This window comes from Leuciscus leuciscus (assembly GCF_965113295.1).
Source record: "Leuciscus leuciscus genome assembly, chromosome: 17".
Lineage (NCBI taxonomy): Eukaryota > Metazoa > Chordata > Actinopteri > Cypriniformes > Leuciscidae > Leuciscus > Leuciscus leuciscus.
The window spans coordinates 38,189,280-38,214,933 of record NC_138741.1 but is presented as its reverse complement, the minus strand read 5'-3'; the positions used below and the strand labels follow the sequence as shown (position 1 = coordinate 38,214,933).

At 38.6% G+C, this 25,654-nt stretch overlaps 2 protein-coding genes across 3 annotated transcripts in view; one reads left to right on the top strand and one right to left on the bottom strand.

Moving 5' to 3' along the window:
* The window catches only part of LOC309479447 (uncharacterized protein), a 148,951-nt gene that overhangs the window by 84,991 nt on the left and 38,306 nt on the right, over positions 1-25,654 (bottom strand). The gene's annotated exons all lie outside the window — the stretch shown is intronic.
* Positions 1,764-24,197, top strand: rps6kl1 (ribosomal protein S6 kinase-like 1). Of its 2 annotated transcripts, none has more exons than XM_082143474.1 (12): positions 1,764-1,813; positions 2,681-2,756; positions 6,794-7,099; positions 8,956-9,080; positions 10,523-10,615; positions 10,743-10,790; positions 12,129-12,261; positions 14,818-16,053; positions 17,768-17,857; positions 17,961-18,043; positions 21,498-21,593; positions 23,312-24,197. In XM_082143474.1, exons 3-12 carry the CDS (start codon positions 6,955-6,957, stop codon positions 23,420-23,422), a joined length of 2,160 nt encoding a protein of 719 aa, XP_081999600.1. In that variant the 5' UTR covers positions 1,764-1,813; positions 2,681-2,756; positions 6,794-6,954; the 3' UTR covers positions 23,423-24,197. The 2 variants fall into 2 exon arrangements, with proteins under 2 accessions (XP_081999600.1, XP_081999601.1); XM_082143475.1 differs by lacking the exon at positions 1,764-1,813 and adding an exon at positions 1,869-2,158.

The following is a 25,654-nucleotide window of genomic DNA, read 5'->3' as shown; positions in this document are numbered from 1 at the left end:
ACACACACACACACACACACACACAGGCATATACAGACTCAGTATAGCCTACTGCAAAATTATTGGCACACTTTACGAAAATGATCTAAAATTAACAGTTTTCATAAACAACACATGCAATAAATTATATTGTGTGCTTAAGTTAAAGGATACATGCATATCTTTATTTTTACACAGCTTTTTGGAACAAAATAATGTTTACTGTGGTAACTCAATTAAAAGCACTGATTTCACACACATTGCCACCCCCGTTATTGATATTTGCTAAATCTCTGACAAGAATAACAGCACTGAGATCATTTCTAACAACGTTGGAGAAAACCTGTTGAGGAATCTGAAACCATGCTTTGCAGGACATTTCCAGTTTCTTAACGTTCTTTACATTCAGGGTTCAAATCTGGAGACTGAGAAGGCCATTGCAAAACTTTCATTTTGTGCTCCTGAAGCCATTTCTGTGTGGATTTTGATGGGTGTTTGGGGTCGTTCTCTTGCTGAAAGGTCCAAGTTTTAGCGTTCTGGCAGAGGCAACCAGATTTGGGGTTAAAATTTCCTGGTATTTCAGAGAATTCATTAAGGCTTCAATCTTGAGTCCCAAGACAGTAGCATCAAAACAGCCCCAAAGCATCAATGACGCACCACCGTAATTCAGGTGCTTTTCTCTGCATGCACTGCCTTTTTACCACCAAACATGACGAATATGTGCATGACCAATATGTCAAATTTTTTGTCTCATCTGACCACATCACACAATTCAGGTCAAAGTTACAATAATGTTTTGCAAAGTTCCAGCATTGCATTTTGTGGCTTGCTGTTAGGAAGCGCTTTTTTGGTGGATTTTGAAATGTGAAAACCCCAAAACTAAACGATGCTTTCCCAAATCTTCTTTGCCTCTCTTATCATCCTCCTCACTGAATGGGAATACTATGTGCATCCGTCCTCTTCCTGGCAAAATTTCAACTGTTTCATGCTTTTTATATTTTATAATTGCCCTAATTGTGCAAATTGCTAATTTCAATTGACTACTGATTTTTTTATGACTATTCTGTGCAGCGCTACAATCAAATGGTTTTATCTGTGTTGATGGATGAGAAAATGATTTGAAAATTTTGCAATCTCACATTAATACCCTTGGACAACAGGATATAAGGTCATAAAAAAAAATGGTGCCAATAATTTTGGTCCATATATGTTATTAATAGTATTACTTAAAAAAATAAACCACTTTTGAAGGAATCATTTTTACTAAATGAATGCGCAATTTCTCCAAACATTGTGAGGAAGATTTGAAATATTATTATATAATATTCATATATTCATATTTTTTGTGTAGTTTTTTTAGGGGTGCCAATCATTTTGAAGTTGAGTGTATATACATTTTTGTTCCCTTTTCAAAATGCATCAGAGACCGAGGCATTCCAGTTCTCTCAGTGATCATAAAACAACACTGATCTGTTGTGAGCACAATACATTTACACAAGAGTCACTTTAAGATTTAAGGCAGATTTGAATAGAACTCTGAAATTGCCTTCTCAGGACAAGAGTATTCTTCATAAAGGCCAGATTGGGGCATGTTGTCACAATTGAATGTTGTAAATGCTGTTATCTTAGGCAGGTGATTGATTAGCTTTAATATTTACAGCATGTGCTGAAAATTCTGTAACAGACTGTTTGTGAGTTACAGCATCCAGGGCGGGCGTGCTGACGTCACCGGGGGTGGGGGGGATCACGATCCGCCAATAGGAAGCGTTTGCTGTTTCTGCTTCCTGATGTTGATGATGCGGAGCGGATGCTGAGGATGAGGATCTCGCGCAAGGTTCGTTTTCTGTTCCTCTTGTAATATATAATGACAGCGCATATTAACTGTTAATAACATACGATAGAATGTTCTACTTCATATGCAGGCGCAGTTTAATATTGTAATGTTTTATAAAAGTATTTGCTGGGAAAGATCTTCGTCATCACCGTCATATAAGGGGGTCGCGAGTGACATCACACGCGTTTGAGACTGTATGATGGTGATTGTATACGATCTATACACAAGCTATAGCTTCACATGTTCATGACATTGTGTTCCTGCTGTTTCTGTGTGTCTAGCTCAACCTGCACACAATATTACCATAAAATACCACAATTATTTAAAGGAGTATGGGATCGCCGTGTAAGTGTCTTTCATTTGTGGTAATTGTGTCTCAAGCCTTATTGTGATTTATTGCAGTAATTATAGTATTTTTGCAGAAACTATTATGAATGCCCTTGGTAAATTATGTTTAGGGAACTTCAGTTATTTTCCCTTGCTATTCGGACTTTAACTTTCATTGGGCAAAACTGAATGAACAGGTTTTTTAAAACAGTCATGTGAGTTTTGCCACACCTCGTCATATTTTGGTAATTATATCATGCCTGTTCATATACAGTGTTATTTTAGTATTATTGATATATACTATTAGGGTTAGTTCCCAAACGTAGGTACTAATGAGCACTTGTGACATTAATACAGCAATATTTAAAGCTACTTTGTGTTTTGTAAAAAGAGCTGTAAATAAATTGACTTGATGTAAAGTGCTTTGTTAGAATAAACATTACAGGATCGCAGTCATTCTTCATCAGAAAACACTGAGTATTTCTCAGTCTCTGTTTGAGTATAGAGTGAATATGAACTTCTGTGTTTGGTTTTATTCAGGATAAAGCCTCTTCCACAACATGATCAGATGGAAACACACGGCTGCTTTATGTGACAGAAGTCAGGGGTCGCAAAGGTGAGTCGTGCATTTTGTTTAATTTCACAAACTATCAGTATTATAATATTACTATTACTAATAAACAAATAGTTCAGACTCTAGATTCTGATTGGATGTGAAATAACAGACACAGTCTAATTTGTGAACAATGTGTCACTCATCAGCTGTAAACAAATAATTCTAGTTCTTCCTCGTTTTGAGCAAATCCTGCTCTGTACTTTCACAGCACTCTATAGTAGGGGTGTAACGGTACACAGAAGTCACGGTTCGGTACATACCTTGGTTTTGGGATCATCTGGGATCATAATCTGACTGTATTCGTCATCTGACTGTATTCATCATCTGACTATTCATCAGTATTCGTCATCTGACTGTATTCATCATCTGACTGTATTCATCATCTGACTGTATTCATCGTCTGACTATTCATCAGTATTCGTCATCTGACTGTATTCATCATCTGACTGTATTCATCATCTGACTGTATTCATCGTCTGACTGTGTATTCATCATCTGACTGTGTATTCATCATCTGACTGTATTCATCATCTGACTGTGTATTCATCATCTGACTGTGTATTCATCATCTGACTGTATTCATCATCTGACTGTATTCATCATCTGACTGTGTATTCATCGTCTGACTGTGTATTCATCGTCTGACTGTGTATTCATCGTCTGACTGTGTATTCATCATCTGACTGTGTATTCATCATCTGACTGTGTATTCATCATCTGACTGTGTATTCATCATCTGACTGTATTCATCATCTGACTGTGTATTCATCGTCTGACTGTGTATTCATCGTCTGACTGTGTATTCATCGTCTGACTGTGTATTCATCATCTGACTGTGTATTCATCATCTGACTGTGTATTCATCGTCTGACTGTGTATTCATCGTCTGACTGTGTATTCATCGTCTGACTGTGTATTCATCATCTGACTGTGTATTCATCATCTGACTGTGTATTCATCATCTGACTGTATTCATCATCTGACTGTGTATTCATCGTCTGACTGTGTATTCATCGTCTGACTGTGTATTCATCGTCTGACTGTGTATTCATCATCTGACTGTATTCATCATCTGACTGTGTATTCATCATCTGACTGTATTCATCATCTGACTGTGTATTCATCATCTGACTGTATTCATCATCTGACTGTGTATTCATCATCTGACTGTGTATTCATCGTCTGACTGTGTATTCATCATCTGACTGTGTATTCATCATCTGACTGTATTCATCATCTGACTGTGTATTCATCATCTGACTGTATTCGTCATCTGACTGTATTCATCATCTGACTGTATTCATCATCTGACTGTGTATTCATCATCTGACTGTATTCATCATCTGACTGTATTCGTCGTCTGACTGTATTCTTCATCGTCTGACTGTATTCATCATCTGACTGTATTCATCATCTGACTGTATTCGTCATCTGACTGTATTCATCATCTGACTGTATTCGTCATCTGACTGTATTCGTTGTCTGACTGTATTCCTCATCTGACTGTATTCGTCATCTGACTGTATTCGTTGTCTGACTGTATTCATCATCTGACTGTATTCGTCATCTGACTGTATTCCTCATCTGACTGTATTCATCATCTGACTGTATTCGTCATCTGACTGTATTCTTCATCGTCTGACTGTATTCATCATCTGACTGTATTCATCATCTGACTGTATTCGTCATCTGACTGTATTCGTTGTCTGACTGTATTCCTCATCTGACTGTATTCGTCATCTGACTGTATTCGTTGTCTGACTGTATTCATCATCTGACTGTATTCGTCGTCTGACTGTATTCCTCATCTGACTGTATTCATCATCTGACTGTATTCGTCGTCTGACTGTATTCTTCATCGTCTGACTGTATTCATCATCTGACTGTATTCATCATCTGACTGTATTCGTCATCTGACTGTATTCATCATCTGACTGTATTCGTCATCTGACTGTATTCGTCATCTGACTATTCATCATCTGACTGTATTCATCATCTGACTGTATTCATCATCTGACTGTATTCATCATCTGACTGTGTTCATCATCTGACTGTATTCATCATCTGACTGTATTCGGTATTCATCATCTGACTGTATTCATCATCTGACTGTATTCATCATCTGACTGTATTCGTCATCTGACTGAATTCGTCGTCTGACTGTATTCATCATCTGACTGTATTCGTCGTCTGACTGTGTTCATCGTCTGACTGTATTCGTCATCTGACTGTATTCATCATCTGACTGTATTCGTCATCTGACTGTATTCATCATCTGACTGTATTCATCATATGACTGTATTCATCATCTGACTGTATTCGTCATCTGACTGAATTCGTCGTCTGACTGTGTTCATCATCTGACTGTATTCGTCATCTGACTGTATTCATCATCTGACTGTGTTCATCATCTGACTGTATTCATCATCTGACTGTATTCATCATCTGACTGTATTCATCGTCTGACTGTATTCATCGTCTGACTGTATTCATCATCTGACTGTATTCATCATCTGACTGTATTCATCATCTGACTGTATTCATCATCTGACTGTATTCATCGTCTGACTGTATTCATCATCTGACTGTATTCATCATCTGACTGTGTTCATCATCTGACTGTATTCATCATCTGACTGTATTCATCATCTGACTGTATTCATCATCTGACTGTATTCATCGTCTGACTGTATTCATCGTCTGACTGTATTCATCATCTGACTGTGTTCATCATCTGACTGTATTCATCATCTGACTGTATTCGTCATCTGACTGTATTCATCATCTGACTGTATTCATCGTCTGACTGTATTCATCGTCTGACTGTATTCATCATCTGACTGTATTCATCATCTGACTGTATTCATCATCTGACTGTGTTCATCATCTGACTGTATTCATCATCTGACTGTATTCATCATCTGACTGTATTCATCATCTGACTGTGTTCATCATCTGACTGTATTCATCATCTGACTGTATTCGTCATCTGACTGTATTCGTCATCTGACTGTATTCATCATCTGACTGTATTCATCATCTGACTGTGTTCATCATCTGACTGTATTCGTCATCTGACTGTATTCATCATCTGACTGTGTTCGTCGTCTGACTGTATTCGTCATCTGACTGTATTCGTCATCTGACTGTATTCGTCATCTGACTGTATTCGTCATCTGACTGTATTCATCATCTGACTGTGTTCATCATCTGACTGTATTCCTCATCTGACTGTATTCATCGTCTGACTGTGTTCATCATCTGACTGTGTTCATCATCTGACTTTATTCCTCATCTGACTGTATTCATCGTCTGACTGTGTTCATCATCTGACTGTATTCATCATCTGACTTTATTCCTCATCTGACTGTATTCATCGTCTGACTGTGTTCATCATCTGACTGTATTCATCATCTGACTGAATTCGTCGTCTGACTGTATTCATCATCTGACTGTATGCACTGAACCCTGACATCTGTACCGTGACGGCTCAGGACAAATACACGTACCTTTACACCCTAGAAAATAACTTAAAACAGTTCTGCCCACAGATATACCATGTTTTAAAACAGTATTGAAGAATCATTACCAGTTTGCACATACAGCATATAATAAATAATACCAATTGAACTAATATGTGTGTATATATATATATATATATATATATATATATATATATACTGTATATATATATATTGGTAACACTTTACAATAAGGTTCATTAGTTAACATTATTTAACTACCTTAGTTAACATGAACTAAGAATGATCAATACTCCTACAGCATTTATTAATCTTAGTTAATATTAATTTCAACATTTACTAATACATTAATAAAAACAAAGGGTGTATTTGGTAACATTAGTTATGTTCAACAGTTGAATTTTTATTAACTAAGATGAATAAATACTGTAACATATGTTTTGTTCATTGTTAGTTCATGTTAGTTAATGTTACAGCTAATGTATACATTAACTAATGTTAACTAATGAACCTTATTGTAAAGTGTTACCTATATATTTTCTCTGTGTTGCGCAGGAGGACACTGGCCTCGCTCCACATGTGTGTGAACGCAAGAGAGACCAGAGGCCTTGTGGAGGGTTATTAATGACCAGAAATGTGCCACTTCAGAAGTGTTTTCACAACTACAGATCCATCGGCTGGTTCTGGTTCCTGTGGACATTTGCCCTTTCTAACTGATGACAAACATGGCAAAGAAAGACTATCTGCTCGATGCAGCCCAGCAGATTCGAATGGCGCTGGACAGAGAAGTCAATGAAGATTATGAGGCGGCGTTCAGCTACTATAAGAATGGAGTCGATCTGCTGCTCAATGGAGTTCAAGGTACTTTACTGTTGTGTCCTCTGGCTTTATAGCTAAAAGAGCTCATCAAATTATATAGTGACTGAAAATTATTACTGACTGTGAATAACACATTTTGACCTGGAGGTTCAGTGATGCTGAAAAACACTTTTGGATCACATGTGCACTGCCAACCGTTGTTGACTTATTAAGTGCAAACTCATTGCCTTGATTCACTTCTAATGTTTCATTTAACTGAGTTCAGTCAAGGTAAACAGAAGTCAAAAAATGATTATTCTTTACTTATCCTTTACTTTCAGTTATCGTTACCAATCCTAGTAAAATGTAATCTATCAATTTCAATACAATAAGAAAACGATTTAAATGTAACTATTTGGAAATAAAAATGTTGGTAACGCTTTACAGTAAGGTTCGTTAGTTAACATTAGTTAATGTATTAACTAACATGAACTAACAATGAGCAATACATTTGTTACAGTATTTATTAATCTTTATTAATGTTAGTTAATAAAAATACAGCTGTTCATTGTTTGTTCATGTTAGTTCACAGTGCATTAACTAATGTTAACAAATACAACCTTTGATTGAAATAATGTCTTAGTAAATGTTGAAATTAATATTAACTAATAAATGCTGAAGAAGTATTATTCATTCTTAGTTCATGTTAACTAAGGTACCGTAGTTAACTCATGTTAACTAATGAACCTTATTGTAAAGTGCTACCAAATTTTTTAAATGAAATGTTTATGCTGATAATAAAATTCTAAGTAAGTAATAGATTTGTCAGGTTCTGGTGGAAGGAGTAATTGAAGCGATATCTGATTTTAAATAAGAAATAATCCAAAAGAAGACGACGAACACAGATATGAAACCCAAGCATAATGACGAGCAAAGACATGCATAGAGAAGAGAGAACTGAAACATAGGGCTGCAAATAGACAGAGTAAATGAGGAACTAGAGAAGTCACAGATGTGGAGAATCAGTTGCTGAGGGTGAAGAACAACCTTAGAGATCAAGGCAACCATGAAAACAGAAGCTAAACCACAGGAAAAGCAAAGACAGGTACAACGGCACGAAATCAACTTCAAAATAAGATTGTACTGACAGGGCTGACGAAGATACATTAAAACAGCATGTTGCCTTCAAATATTTTCCAGCTAAATAAACATTGCTTTGAAAGTGGAAAACCAGTAATAAGAAACACATTGCAGGGAACAGAACAAGTGCACTGCAAGTTTTGCAATACCAATACATAGAGGTAATCAGTAATCACTCAAAAAATATATAATGAAACTGTACATATAAAACTTAACTTGAACACCTCTAATTAATGAGGTAATAATTGTTGTGTATTTCCAAAATAGAGGAAAGTTTCCTTTTCGAAGAGATTAAAGTCCACAAATAAATGTAGAGAATTTAAACAAATTCACAAACAGAACGAATTACATCTGTATATCAGAATTGGAGATTTAGAATAGAATTCATTTGTGAGCCTTTGTTTGAGAAGAAAGACAAAATCTAACTTATATTTGCATATATGGTTGCCATCCAGAGCTTTGAAAAACGTTCCACGCGTGATAATATCCCATGAAAAGAAAAAGAGAAAAGACGCAAGCGTAGGTTAATCTGTAATGAGGGCGATACATCATTTAAATCTCAGCATGAACTATTTTGATTTGGAAAAGGAAAACCAAAACACTTGCATCCTCTGATCTTTCTGGGAACTATATTGTTTGATAATTTTGATAATTACATGGTTTAGATTGGAAAAGTCTGCTAAAATGGCAGATGGTAGGATAGATAACATTAAGACTGTGTTTAGCAGAGGGTCACTCATAGATCTCCACGCTAATGCAGAGTCTTCCGTGTCTTACAGTGGATCCAAATAAAGAGAGACGTGAAGCCGTGAAGCGGAAGACCACTCAATATCTGAAGCGAGCCGAGGAGATCTTCATCTCTTACTTGCAGGACAACATCTCTAAAGGATCCACTCATTTAGGAGTAGGTGACCAATGTGCATGATGAGATCTTGCTGAACATGATTTTTCTCTTTTGATTTGTTTTTTTGTTGTTGTTACTTTTATGGCCAAACTTGAATAATCAAATTTCTAAGCAACCACTGAATTGAATAAGACAAAATATTATTTTACAGCTTAGAAACTCCACTTTTTAATGCATCTAACCATTTTAATCAACTATTAACGAGTGCTGAGCAGTCTCTCTAAACGGGAGTTTACCGTCTGTGTATAATAATAATTATAAAATAAAATAATAATCATATTTTTCAAAACTACTGCCTTGAAAAACACAAAATCAGTGTCATTTGAAAGCTTAGAGTCTGAACCTTTCAATGCATGTAGCCAATTGAATAAACTCCTAAGTTGTGCTGAGTTATTTGCTGATAAATATTTATAATCAATAAGTTTTGGAGTTATGAGTCCTTTCGTGTATGTCACTCAGAAAAAACAACTTGCCTTCAGGGCTTAAGGGGTTAAATGTGGATAAGTAACTTTATTCACTTATCTAAAGTTTAACGTGAAGAAATTGTAACAGAAATATATTACTATTATAGAGTAGAATGTACTTAGTAATACTCAAAGTAATAGTAATAAAACTTTATTTTTCTTCCATGATTTAATTTTAACAGTAAACACACAATTTCTTAAAAGATAAAATATAAAATGTATTTAAGTTTTATGAATGCAATTGAATAGACATGCGTTTTTAATGACTAAAATGCCTTAAATATGTAATTATATACACACACACACACACACACACACACACACACACACACACACACACACACACCTATATATATATATATATATATATATATATATATACATATAGTTTATATAATCAAATGGAATTCGGGACAACATGAAATTCTAAAAAAATTATTTAATCAATTAGACATGCTTTTTTTTTTTTGAGTACTAACATTTAATTTTACAATTTAAATGGAATCCAGAAAAATGTTAATGGGGGAGAAAAACCCCAGAAATCCCACACCCCTCCAACTGCCGAGATCCTTCTGTTTATTATAAGCGCTGCAGTTTTGTCGTTTTCCACTTTAAATGCTCGGACTCTTTACAGCAGGATTGATTCTGATTGGCTGTCGATGTTTTTATAGTTCATAAGCTGGACAAAATCCCTCTAAAAGTAATTCTAACGATGTCGTTCCTCTGTGGTGTCATAGTTGTAGTTGTGGTGTGGACTTCGCTTTTCTCTTAGAGTTAGAGCGATTATTAAATCTTTATAATTATCGTTATAGTTATCGTCCTTGGAGTGAACAGGTCTGAAGTGGGCGGTTCTTGGCCAGAATAAGCTGCAATGTGAACCAGATGTTTGCTATTAGTTAATATCCTATGTTATCCTATGACTATATTATATATGACTATGTTTTTTTCTCTGACACGTGTTATTCTCCTGGTCATCAGGGTTATAGTAGCTTACGGTTTCGGTCGATCAGACATCTAAGTTCGCCGGTGGAGAATCTGGCGATGTGCAAAGTCGTTGGAATCATTGATAAGGTACAGTATGTGAGAAATATCTGCTCCTCTCATGCTTCTCATGGCTTACAACTAGTCAGCAATTCTCTATATGCCAAGACATTAAAGTCATTGGAAGTGCAATAGTTATAATGTGTGTTTTCCACAGGTGCTGACGGTTGAAAGTCTGATAAGCAAGGAGACATTTATTGTTAAGGTAGGCATTTGAAACAGAAGTATTCTAGTGTATGGGTTCCTTTCAGAAGTGAGTGGGAATCAGGCCATCCGGGCCGACACTGTGTTGCTGTCTGGGCTGTTATTACTGCGAGTCTGCTTGGATTGATCCTGTTAAAAGCTAAATCTGAGTACAAACTCGTCTCGGGTTACTGAAACCAGACACTTGAGATATTAGAATTGGCCAGCTATAGAGACAGGTGGACAAAACAAAAAAGTCATTTGAAACCGGCAAACACTATAGGAAATACAATAAATACTACCATGCTGTTTAAATAATGTGCAATTTCAATAATATATCATTATTTTTCTGCATTACAGTAATGAAAATTAGATTTTTTTGTTGTTGTTTTTATTAAAAGAAATACTCAACACAGCAATCCAGAAATCACATTAATTCTGTATAATGCCAAAGGTCTGTTACATTTATGCATTTGGCAGATACTTTTATCCAAAGTGACTTACATTGCATTCAAGCTATACATTTTTTCCCAATTCATGCATTCACTGGGAATCAAACCCATGTCCTTGTCGTTGTTAGTGTCATGCTCTACTGTTTGAGCTACAAAGCAGAAATGTTTAGGGATGCACGATATATCGGCCACCGTATCGGTATCGGCCGATAAATGTTCATTTTTTAATGTTATCGTAATCGGTCTGATAAGAAAATGTTGCTGATATATTAAAGCAGATAAATAATGGATTTCCTTCAGCTGAGGCACATCAGATGTGCACTGTCTGCCATGATGGTTTTAAATTGCTTGAAATATGATTGGAATCACTTTGAAAAAGGAAAATACAGTTCAGTGCAACATGTGGAGCACAAGTCTGTCATATCAACTACATAAAATTATAATGAGAACATCATAATTGTGTGCGTGGGACGTGGCTTTTAATGGTGAGACTTTTGTTTTTGTAATCAGGCTCTCAAAAATTATATAAAAATGTGGATTTAGATTTATCGGCCAATATATCGATTATCGGCTTTCAAATATAAAGAATTATTGGTTATCGGTATCGGCCAAAATGTTTATATCAGTGCATCCCTATGTTTTTTTATTTTTTTATTAATCAAAGCACAAGTGACCCTGTGCTTGTAGTTATGGTGCTGTATGTCTGAACCAAGCCTTAGAATTTGGTTAAATCAAGCTATCTTACTAGTCAGCATACTAAAGGGCAGTCCAGTCATGCCAATGCTGCCTTCCTTTTGGAACAGACTTTGTGTCAGGAGCTCATTTATGTTGCCCTAAAAGGCTGTCTAAAGAGGCAGCTCACCAGAAAGGGCCTAATTCTGGTGTGAAAAATTCTGCTTTGTGGACAGAGTTTACCCAAGTCGAGCTGGGAGAGCCGTGAGAGGTCGACCATCATTCCTCAGGGAGTGCCCTTCATGGTGAAGCTGCTAAAATACTATGTCAGTGAAGACACTGTGTTCCTCCATCTAGAACGTGTTCAAGGTGAGTAGCACTTTTCACATTGTATATTGTTCCAAAGCAGTTCGACATAGTATATCCCCAGTGAACAAGACAAATGTGAAAGAGGCAAGGAAAAAACTTCACCGGTGTTGATGAGGAAGAAACAGGAACCAAGATCCTGCTGGGGAACCCAACCATCATATTCCAGCCCGTTCTCATCCCAAGGCGTCATATACTGACGCTTTTGACATTTCGTCTACATCGAACGCACATGGCACCCTTTAGCGTCAATATGAGACGCAGATAGATATGGACCAGAAGGCGCCTCCTAGCGGTCTAACCCTAACCCTACCCCAGACCTAAACCTACCCATAACCGAACAAAGCTCTGTGCGTGTCATATTGACGCTAAAGGGTGCCATGTGCGTTCGATGTAGACGAAATGTCAAAAGCGTCAGTTTATGACGTCCCTAGGATGAGAATGCAATGCATATTCAGTGAATATGAGGATCGTCTTTGTTGAACAGATGGTTTTCAGTCCTAACTTAAGCTGTGTCTGTCTCAAACATAACCCAGAAGGCTATTCCAGAGCTTAGGATCCATATATGATAAGAGCCTACATGCTCTCGATTTTGTTAGTTCTATCAAAAGGTCATATCTGATATAAGATCTTTTAAAGGGTAACTCACGCCAAATTGCAACCTAGGCTCTTTTTGTTAATCTACCCGAGTCAAACATTCGTGTAAAAGCATAATTAGAATGGAAACGCCACTTTTAAGATTGACCGTATTTTCTTTTTCGGTCAAAATGCCTTTTGAATGGGAGTGCTTGGGGCACGACTGTGATAGCATCAAAATCGCTATTTTTAAAACACTAAGAAGGCTCGACACAACATGAAACTGTGCTTGAAGTATCAACAGGGGCTCTACACATGAACTCTAGCAGTGACAACATTGTTTGTGTACACAGAGTTTACTAAAAAGAAAGGTTTTGTACGACTCACTTTATCAGTTAGTGTTTTCAGTGGCTGGAATTTTGTCAGTCAAAAGTAGTCGATCTCCGTAACGTAACATGAGGAGAGTAAAGATGGAAAGACCGCATGACAACGATCATGTGTGTTTCGTGTTTATTCTCTCAACTTTAGTTCCACTAAAGCTCACAAATCAGTTTTTTATAACAGTAAACACTTTTTTCATGAAGTCGCGATGTTATATTGTGTCATGTTTATCAAAATAAAACGTATTAAAAAACGTAGACTCCATAGGCTGATAGTTGCTATAGGCTTATGTTGAACTTTATCCTTGTTCAAACAGATACTGTATGAAGCAGTACATAAAGTATTGAATGAAAATGTCTCTGAAACATCTGTGTATTTGGCAAATATTGCATTTATTTCACTTCAGCTGTGGTAAAGTATGCAAACACAAAGTCCGACTTCACGTCTCCGTTTTCAGCTCCTCTCGCCTGAAAGCGGTTACATCCAGCCGCAGCCGATGTCCAACACACACCTATGTTGCTGTTTGGGCAGTGATAACAGGAAAATTATGCAACAAAGTTTTTTTCGGCTGTACAGCAGATCTAGAAGAAAATAGTGTCATAGTCCAGCTTAAGTAATTTCAGTGATGGTTAATTTCCGTTTAAAAAAAAGTTATTAATTTAGTTAATTTGTCTATACAGCAGCTCTGGGGAAAACAGTCATGTCATCGTCCAGCTCAGTTCAGTTCTCATACAATGGTGTCAATTGAAGGAGATCAATCATATTGTTGAATATTAAGTGAACTTACTCTGCAGGAAAGTGGACCTCAAGGGCCAGATTTGAGAACCCCTGCTCTATAGGACATTGGCCCATCAGGAGCAGGATTGGACACCCCTGCTCAACAGTATCTAAATCAAAGGGACGGAGCTAGAATTAGGAGATAAAAGTCAGGAAAAATGTTTTACATGGGAAAATGTGTTGCACACTGAACAAAAAGATCCATATCAAGCTATACTCTGCATGACATTGGCCCTAAACTCTACAGCAGGGATTCTAAACTCTGGCCCTCAAGCTCCACTCCTCTGCAGAGTTTGGCTCCAACCCTAATCAAACACGCCTGAACAAGCCAATAAAGGTCTGCAGGATCACTATAAACGTCCAGGCAAGTGTGTTGGAACAGGTTAGATCAACAGTCTGCATGACAGTGGCCTTCTAGGATCAGGATTGGATGCCACCAACAGTACTGAGGTCTAATCATGAAATCGATGGTGCAAAGGTCAGGAGATAAAGGTCAAGAAAAATGCATGCATGGGAATATTTGTTGCACACGCTCTGAAAAAAATATCTATATCAGGAATCTTCATATCTAGCCCTGGAGAGTTTAGCCTCAACCCTAATCACAGTAAACTGCCTTTTAATTTTCTAGTAATCCTGAAGACCTTGATCAACTTCTCCAGGAGTTTGATCAAGGTTGGAGCAAAACTCTGCAGGACAGTGGACCTCAAGTTCCTGATTTGAAGAACACTTATCTATATTGTTTCAACAGTTCGTAGGCCATAAGTTCCTCAGAGTTGTTCATCTGCTCACAATGACATATAGTTTAACAGCTCTGCTTTTCTACAGGTGGAAGACTCTTTTCCAGACTGAACAGGGTCAGAAGTGAAGCAGTCAGGGAGTATCCAGAATGCTTCAGCCCCAACCAGCACAAGATCTACCTGAAGAACAGCTACACCCTCCCTGCTATCCACCAGGATATTTACCTCAATGAGAAATGTGAGAGAACTACACCTCTTGAGAGGCCAGGGATCCCAGCTGGTCATTGTCTTGAGAACTGTAGAACCCATTCCTACTGTGAAGATACGGGGCGCCAACAGGGGGGTTCTCCAGGATTGTATGCAATGAGGACAGATAATGCGCTTCCTTCTGTCTGTCCACACAATGTTCTTAATTCTTTACCTCAGGATAATGTTCCTCTTCCCGTTCATCCCTGTGTGATTGTGGACACTCGGGATCCTCTTGATGTCACTTCCGACCTTCTAGGAAATGATGTCCGCATTGAGCGGATTGACTCTTGCATGGATCTGAACAAAGCCTGGATTGCTTTAGAACCTGCTCAGGGTTGTGAAAGTTTCACTGTTCCAGGTTCAAACTCGGATATTCTAGGATTCAGCTGTGCAGCTCAGATCACTCCAGCCTCTTTATTTGGTGAAAACGCACAACCAACCCTTTGCAACACAGTTGATGTACTTCCACAAAGAGTTCGGATAGTTCCCAACACATCACATTTACCTCCACGAAACCAAGCTCATGATGGATATCCTCAAGAACAGGGTGTTTCTAACTGTAAACCCAGTGGAAATGGACAGCTTGGACAGTTTGTGGCTGAGTTGAGCAAAGTCCGTTCTCATCGCTATCCATTTGAATGTACAACTCAAAAGCAAGAAGGTATCTCTTTAGACTTCACAGAGATGACTTCTCGGGTGAACACTGTTGATATGGTGAGGGAGGTTGGGAAGGAGGACATGGAGAACTGGCATTGTTTCAGCCCTTCATATAAACAACCTCAAGTTGGCATGATCTCTTTCCCATCAGCACCCACCACAAACAGCTCCTGTTGGAGTGAAACTAAACTAGAATACCCTCATATGGAACAGCTGATTAAGGTGAACGGCTTGGGCCATCATGCACAAATTAAGGCCAAGAACTTCAGTGCCAAATGGAAGTGGGGTAGACAGGGACTCCCTGAGGATGAGGTGCGACTGTGGGGAGCTCAGATTCTGTTGGCATTAGAAAGTCTTCATGAGCAGGGCATCATGTGCCAGGACCTAAACCCAAGAAATGTTCTACTTCGCAGCAATGGTATGTCTTCTGTTGCCAAGTCTTTAGCCTTCAAATCTGATCCTGCGGGGCCACTGTCCAGTAGTGATGTTCAATTCTTGAACAAATCCTTGTTGTAAGCCAGTAACCGGTCGAGTCGGTTCACAGAATCAAACTTTATTTCCAGGTTGATGACACCAGATGCACATCCGAAGTAGCGCACAAGCTTCTTTCGCAGCACAGAATAAACCAATAAGCAAATCCAGAAATTAAGAATCAAAACTACAGGCAGAGTTGAAAGTCAGCTTTTTGATTATGTCTGACTGGAAAAAGAACCGAATGAGCTGACAGAGTTCTCAGAGGATAACCAGTGGGTCAAATCAGTACTTTTTGATTAATTTATTTTTGATTCAGTAACCCATCTGGACATGGTCACTGGCTCTTTCAGTGCTGCAAAGGAGCGTTTGGAAGCTACTTTGGAAGTGTGCCTTGCATCCTAAGCGTGATTTTCCCCCCCAAACCAGTTCAGCGGAAATCCCGCCCTGCAGCCGATTCTAACGTTTTCATTGGTCATGTCAATCACTGTACTGGGGTGCGTTTCCCGAAAGCATCGTTAGCCAACTATGGTCGCAAGTTCCTTCGTTGCCAATAGAGTTCAATGGACATTGCGATGAACTTGCGACCATAGTTGGCCAACGATGCTTTCGGGAAACGCACCCCTGATTGACTACACCGAACACGGATTCCTAAACCTACCTGTCACTGTAACCTAAACCAATGAAATCGGCTGCAGGGCGGGATTTCCGCTGAACTGGTTTGGGAAAAAAATCACGTGTATCATCAACTCGGAAATAAAGTTTGATTCAGTTTGATTCTGTGAACCGGCTCGACTGGTTACCGGCTTAAAAGAACATCACTACTGTCCAGCAGAGTTTAGCTCTAACCCTAATTAAACCCACCCGAACAAGCTAATTAAGGTCTTCAGGATTACTAGAAAATTACAGGCAGGTGAGTTTGATTGGGTTTGGAGCAAAACTCTGCATGACAGTGTCCCTCCAGAACTGGAGTTGAAGAGCACTGTCCTATGCATCTTAACTTTGAAACTATACATATATAATCCTGCTCCAGGACGGCTACCATCCTGCAGAGTTCAGCTCAAACCTGCTCCAACACACCTGAGACTGCAAATCACAGAATTACATGAAAATAACAGGCAGGTGTGTTGGACCAGGTTGAAACTGAAATCTGCAGGAAGGTAAACCTCCAAGAGCAGGATTGGCTAACCTTGAACTACACATTGACAGTATGTTGAATCTTTTTCAGTTATCTGATATAATACAGGAAAAGTTCACAGAAAAACTAATTTATCCATCATTAATTCACCCACGGGAAACAAGAACATACTCTTGTCCATATAAAGAAATAATTAGTGATTTTTACTGTCAAGATCTGAAGGAAAAATGGCAGATTTAGATGCGTCGCACTAGGTTTGATATCATTGTTACCAAACATCATTGGTTCATCATCATTGGATTGTGACGGCTTTGTATCATATGACTTTAGAAGATTTTGCAATATAGGGCTTATTGTCGTTTACGGAACTATTTTGTCATTTCATTGTCAATTTCATTAGATGGACAAGAGCAGCTCGGACATTATGTCCAGCATCTCTTTTTGTGTTTCACGGAGGAAAGACAACAGGTTTGGAACGTCATTCTAGTATTTTAAAACAGTTGTTCAACTATATTGCACACAGGTGAAGCGTGTCTTACGTACTTTGGACTATGGACGGAAGTTCAGCCTGAAATTAACCCGAAAGCAATGGAAGAGATGTACTGTGCACCAGGTAAGACATTTCAATTGGTTTTTCACAATCACATCAAACACATTCAGACACATTCTGTTCTCTTACGATGTAATAACTAGTTTTTTTTACTAATTTGGTGCAGAAATTGGAGGCGTATTGAAAATCACAGAGGCGTGTGATTGGTGGAGTCTTGGAGCTTTATTATATGAGCTTCTCACTGGCATGGTAAGCAAAACAAATCTGCTTTAAAAGTAAAGATTTAAAACTAACCCAAGAATCACATGCACTGCAAACAGCTCAGATTGTTGGATGACACCTTTACTATGTATTTGTTAGTGAAAGTCAAATTTGTCTGTTTTGTCATGTATAGGCTTTTGAGGTATTTTTGCAGTCGTCTTTGAACAAAATTTTCTACAATTACATGGCGTATCAAAACTTAATCTTGGTTACTCACATAACTCTGGTTTCCTGAGAGGAGGGAATGAGACATTGTGTCAGTAGCTGAAGCTATGGGGAAATAATTTGTTACATTTATATAGCGCTTTTCTCGGCACTCAGAGCGCTTTGCATATGGAAGTTGGAATCTCCTCAACCACCACCAATGAGCTGCATCCACCTGAATGATGCGACGGCAGCCATATTGCGCCAGAACGCCCACCACACACCAGCTTATTGGTGGAGAGGAGACAGAGTGATGAAGCCAATCAGTATATGAGGATGATCAGGGATTAGGGATGACACCTTTCTTCGAAAATACTGAAGCCTCATTGAATCACGCCGGTGTAGAGCACAGGCCAATAGCGTTCAAGCTCGCTGGGAGGCTGTGCCTCCCCCATCTATATAACGTGGCTCTGAACGCTATTTCCTCTGAATCGTGACTGGAAACTGGAAACGACTCATTCCTGGAAACGACTCATTCCTGGAAACGACTCATTCCTGACTCTTCTTCGTGACTGTGCAGCGCTCCGTCCTCCGGCCAATGATGTCAGGTACACGGCAGAGAATTCCTTCCCCGGTTTACTGCGACAAGGACCCTGGCACTTCGGGTAGGGGAAACGCTTTGCTCCCTGCGTCTTTCAGGTTCAGGCTCTCTCTGAGAGGCTGAAGTTGAGCTGGTTGCCAGTCGCTGCAATGGCTGCTGAGAGGATGAAGAGCGGGAGCTTGGACGGACAGGGGCGGCTGTTTAGGCACCCAGTGAATGCTTCCACCATGTCGCCAAACAGACCCGTTGGACATACCGGTGCAACCAGGAGCGCGGCCTTGCCGGAGTCCTTTGAGCTGTGAGTGTTAGCCATAGATGCCAATCCAGCACCACTAAGCTCCCCATTGTGCGGCCAATAGACTGGGCCGTCGTTTTCGTTGCTCTCAGCATTAAAGGGTTAGTTCACCCAAAAATGAAAATTCTGTCAGTAATTACTCACCCTCATGTTGTTCCAACCCCGTAAGACCTTCGTTCGTCTTCGGGACACAAATTAAGATATTTTTGATGAAATCTGAGTGCTGGATCACTTCTCCATAGGCTGCTAGGTGACCGAAACTTGCTGGCCCAGAAAAGTTATTAAAGAGATCGTTAATATAGTCCAAGTGACTACAGTGGCTCAATCTTAAGTATATCAAGCGACGAGAATACTTTTTGTGCGCAAAAACAAACAAAAACAACGACTTTATTCCACAATTCATTTCCTTCTCTCTGGGCCTCTAGTTGGTTCACGTAGTTTTTTTGCGCTGCGCGTCTGTGTTATACGTCATCACGCATCACACACATAAACAGCGTCGGCCAATAGTGAGCCTACGTGGTGACGTATAACACAGACGCGCTGCGCTAAAACACTACGTGAACCAACTAGAGGCCCAGAGAGAAGGAAATGAATTGTGGAATAAAGTCGTTATTTTTGTTTGTTTTTGCGCACAAAAAGTATTCTCGTCGCTTGATATACTTAAGATTGAGCCACTGTAGTCACTTGGACTATATTAACGATCTCTTTAATAACTTTTCTGGGCCAGCAAGTTTCGGTCACCTAGCAGCCTATGGAGAAGTGATCAGCTCTCAGATTTCATCAAAAATATCTTAATTTGTGTTCCGAAGATGAACGAAGGTCTTACGCGGTTTGAACAACATGAGGGTGATTAATTACTGACAGAATTTTCATTTTTGGGTGAACTAACCCTTTAAGCCAGTAGCGTACAGAGCTCCTTGAGGACGTCCAGGTCTGGGTCGGTCTCGTACATCTCTTTCAGCATCTTCGCTTGATGAAATGTCTGGGATTTCCAGCTCAGCGCTGCAAGATCATTCATTCAAGAACGTTGTGCAAGTTTACTTCAACAATGGAGCCGCGAACTTCATACTTTTGAAAATCCAGCGTTTAGTTGATCTTGGTAAGGGCGTCACGGCATTTGTTTCCAGGCGGACAGATAAAGAATGCGACGTCTGAGGCTGAGACTACAGAAGCATGAGCGCGCGTAAGGTGAGAGGCACGCCAGGTCTTAAAGATCTCTTCATGAACCTCAGGGAAGATCATGCCAGCTTTTGGGGACTGGTCTTCCAGCAGAAGCTCAACTGAAGGTTACCACTTGTCCATCTGCCTCCTTACAGGCTCTGCAGGGGAAGACCACTCCAACCCCAGCTCATCCTCAACCATATGAGGATCCTCAGCAGCTCCTCATTCATGTTTGTGTGAAACTCACCCAGACAGCAACATAGTGTTGGGCCGGATCTGGGCTCTCACATCCGTCTGAAGCATCAACATTTCTTACATGGAGCTCCACTCCTCTCTCTTCGACGCCGCTGTGGACATAACATCCTCATCATCCTCGGATGTGCCAAAATAAACTACATCATGGGCTCCAGGGGAGGGGCGAATGCTAGCTTCTATAAAATATACTGGCGAAGATAGCTCAGGCGGACAAGGGGCCAAGGGCATTGAGCCGATGGGAGCTGGTCACTCCCTCCCGGGCACATCTGCTTTTTCTGCGGCTTGGCTCGAGTGGTCGATTGGAGTCAGGAGCCCAGCACGAGAGCAAGTCGAGTGCGGAGAGAAAGTCCGAGCCACTCAGCGCTTTCTCAGCGTTGGCGCGACCCAGGCAGAAAACAGCAATTGTGGTGATCCTTGTCTTTGAGAGGTTCCCCACAGGAAGAACAGGTCTCACCTTCGTTGTCAGCTACTAGGGGTGTCGAAATTAATCGTTTCTACGATGCATCACGATGCAGACGAGGACGATTCGGTATCGGTTCAGTAATAGTCCATAACCGATTATAATGTACTGATGCTTTTCTGACGTCATTTGTCGCGTACGTGCATTGTCGAGGTAGCATACAATGGCAGAGGGAGGTGAGACGCGAGTGTGAGAAAAAAAAAATGCTCCAACTACTTTAAAAGCCTACATCTGGGCACATTCGGCTTTGATGAACAACCTGGTAAGCACGACCTGCAGAAGACTCATGCGCTGTGTGCGCTCATGTCACGCACAAATAGAATATGCAGGAGGTAATACCACTAACTTGATAAACCACGTTAGCTGTTTTCACCCCGAGCTGTTGTAGACACCCCGAGACCAGTGTAGGTTCACACCCCTATCAGCTACTGATGCAATGTTGAGTGAACCGAACTCAAAAAGGAACAGCAAATCTCCTAGGTCTTTAATGTGTTGTTTTCACCTGTTCAACTTTGTTTCTCTCCAGCCGCTGTGGCAGTGCCACCCGACAGGCATTCACCCTCACACGCCACTCCATATCCCAGAGTTCATCAGTACAGCAGCCGCCTCGCTTCTCACTGAGGTAACTGCTCTCTCAATACAAGCTGATAGGACAGTGTGTGCAGTGCTTGAGTCATGTGACAACCACCTATTTATGTAATGCAGAACAGTCACAATAGAGAAGAAATTGTTAGATAAATAGAGAGGACATATCTCACCAAAACATAATTAAACCTATAATTTTGAACCATAATATGTAAAAAAAAACACACAAAAAACATAATATAACGATGCACTAAAGTGTAACAAATCAAAGTCAACAATGTATTCCAAAACATAGATAAAAAAAAATATATATATATATAAGTACAATATCACATAAAATTTCAATGAGATATATAAATCAGACTCGACAATATATTCTCAATTCCAAAACTTGGATTTCAAAAAAATAAAAAAATAAAATGCACTAACGTATAACAATTTTGGTAAGGTTTTTTGGGTTTTGTAAATGTCATTCTTTTTAGGAGCCACGTTTCCACGCACGGCGCCGCCATTTGGTTTTCACACACGACAACAGTGTAACCGGTTCTAACGCAATGGCAAAAGTTCGAGACAAGCATGAAACTGTTCTGTGGTTGAGCACAGACGAGCACTGAACACTACTGACCAAAACATGTCACCGCTGTCTTATAAAGACGTCAGGAACTGTGGACACTTGTGTAGAAGTTAAACATGATGATGAGATGATCAATGTAACTCCACAACAACTACAGAAATGTCTCCACTAACATTCAGAAACGTCTAAAAGTGAAGGCTCTCCGTAAGGCTGCACTCGCTACTGGTTATTCTGGGATTCTGGATGAGTGAGATTGGCCTGTTTTGTTATTGCTGGAGTTTCTGAAGCTTGTGTAAAGGCTCCGCCCTCTTCTGAACGAAGGCGGAGCAGCGGCTCATTTGCATTTAAAGGGACACACACAAAACAGCACGTTTTTGCTCACACCCAAAAAGGGGCAAATTTGACAAGCTCTAATAAATGATCTGAGGGGTATTTTTAGCTGAACTTTCACAGACACATTCTGGGGACACCATAGATTTATATTACATCTTGTGAAAAGGGACATAATATGTCACCTTTAATGTATCGTTTGGCATTTAAATTATAGACAAAAACAATGTTTGCATACTTCTTTACTTAAATACAATAAAAGCAAATCCAGTTAACTAAATTTAGCTATTTACTCTTTTTTTTATTTATTTAAGGAACAAGGTTAACCTGCTGCTTAATGCTGCATTCATGGCACACATCTATATATACCTAATTTAAAATGAAATAGGTTTCACAGCAAACATCCCATCTTGCACACATTTACTAAACGATTCGAATATAGTTCATACTGTATCTTGTGTAAATGTGGTTGTCGTGAACACTTCCCCCGTCACTCCACTAAAACTAAGTTATTAAAACCAGTGGTTTCTGAGTAGTGAGACTCTAGACTTCCTTCGAACAACTTAAAATCATCATAAATATAATTATACATGGATATGACATAAAACATACATGGATATTACATGGAAAACTAGTAAGAGCATGAATGCAGTGAGTAAACTGTACTTATTAATGATCTGCATGTATAATCTGTACTCATAAATGTGTTTGTGGTGTATCACCGTCTTGTTATAAAGCTTTTTATATTAGTATATAAAACCTTTTCTCTTCTGTCTCTGTATATTCTCCTTAACTGTGAGCCACCGCTGACGGTTCCCTGAACGCAAGCGTTTTCTCCTCGTTTCCCGCAGTTGCTCCAGTGTGATGCAGGCTATCGTCTGGGATCAGGAGGCGGTGGTGTGAGTGACATCAAGTGCCATCCGTTCTTCTCCTCCGTCCCGTGGCTCACGATTACGCCGTAGTGCCGTGTGAAAGTATTCACCCCCTCCATCTGTTTCTGCTGTTACACCTCCAGATAAAGACCCTGCGTGTTGAGCACGATCATCAAAACACTGAGGCTGAGTTTCCTCTCTTTCATATATACAGGCAAACCACAATTATTCACACACCAGATATCATTTTTAATAGCGGGTGCAGGACACTATATTTTGCTATCCTCACTTACATAAATGAAATAAAGTAAACTTTGAGTGTGACATATTATACCCAAATATTCTTCATACAGTGACTACCAGTAAAATCTATAAAAATTTGGGATAAAAAAATGATTCAGACACTTTGAGCTGATCATGTTTTGCTGAAGTGTTTTGTCTTTAATTGCTAATGCTCTTTTTACACACAGACTGAACAAAATGAAGCATTGCTTGGTGATTGGTTGAGCTAAACTGGTATTATCTAATTGTGTAGTTAAATTTAACAGCTGACAGATATTCAACATAATTCATGTGTGAGACAGTCTAACAGAAGGACGGACAAAACCAGTCAAATATCATCAGTTCTTCTCATATTTTATTACCATTTTCTAAACTATAGCGAGTAAACTGATAATGTGAGAAATGTTGAAGGTGTCGGAATACATTTTGGTTTGACTGTATTTGCCCTTGAAAATATTTCACAACAACTACACAATGTTACCCAGCTAACACAAATACATTGTAAGGATGTTTTACTAAAGTTGCCATTAAGTAATGAAAACGTTATTTCTGAATGTTCTTAGAACTTTAACGTTTTTTTTTTTTTGGTGAAAACGTTCTGAAACTCTCTGATTGAACTTGCATGATTTTTTTTTTTTTTTTTTTTGTACAATTATTTCACTTTTGGCAGGTCAAGAAAATAGTGAGTCTAAATGAGAAATGTTCAAAGCTGATGTGTTCACAAATATACAGTCTGTATATTTGGGCGTTTCTGCATTTAATAAATTACCATACTTTATGGACATTATATAAAACTACATATTAATGATATGGTAAGAGTAGTGAGCTAGAATGCTATTCCAAACATGAGCTAAAAGTGTCAGGTTATCAATTAATTTAAAAGTACAAAATCAAATATTCCCTGTGGTGTTTCAGTTACACAAGATCATAACACAAGCTCACAACACAAGCTCATAACACAAGCTCATAAAAACCACATGCAGAATAATTATAAAAGATTGAGTAAATGCTGATTATAACAGTTTTAGATGGAGTTACGCGCGTTACGTCAGTGTTGCCCTGAGAGAGGAAACACCTCTGCATGCTTTTATATGACTAGACGGCAGAAACAGTGATGTGGGTGAATCTTTACTGAAGCCCTGACGTGGAGCACAGCCTTGATCCTGGAGGATTTCTGGATTCATCATGAACTTTTACCACCATCTGGTGGAAGCAGGAGATATTTCTCCACATCAGCAGTTTTCTACATCACACACACAGACCTGCAGTGAACAACTGGATTCTGCCATTTAAGAGAAGAAGAAAATCATGCTTTTGTAAATCATAATAAATAAATAAAAAGTCAATAATATGACTTAAAAGTAGAAAATCTGACATAAAAAGCCAAAATTATGATATACTGTCATATTTAAAAGATGAAAAGTCGAAATTATGACAATTATGAAAAAGTAGATATATGATCTAAAAGGTTATAATTCTGACAAAAATCATACTATGTCAACATTATGACTTAAAAGTCAAGATTCAGACGTAAAAAGTCATTATGTTGATAAAGAAAGCCTTAATAATGACATGTCAAAATTATAAATTCATAATTTAGACTATTTCATAATTTTTTAACTTTCATATTTATGGCTTAGTATGCAAATTTACTTTTTATATCATAATTATGTCAAAGAGTCCAAATTATGACATATTTAAGAGATGAGAAGTTGAAATTATGACATACTAAGTCGACGAAATTCTGCCTTGTCATAATTATGATATAAAGTCAAAATTATGAAATTTTAATCATATAACCGATTATTCATATTTAAGAGATGAAAAGTCTAAATAATAACTGTCATGAAAATTAGATGAAAAAGATGAAAATTAGATAAATCAAAATATTTTATTTAAAAAAATCCAAATTGACACTGTCAACATTATGACAAAGTAGAAAATCTGACATTAAAAGTAAAAATTATTTCATTTAAAATAGATGAAAAATCGAAATGAGAACAGTCATAATTATGATGAAAAGTAGATATATGATTTGTC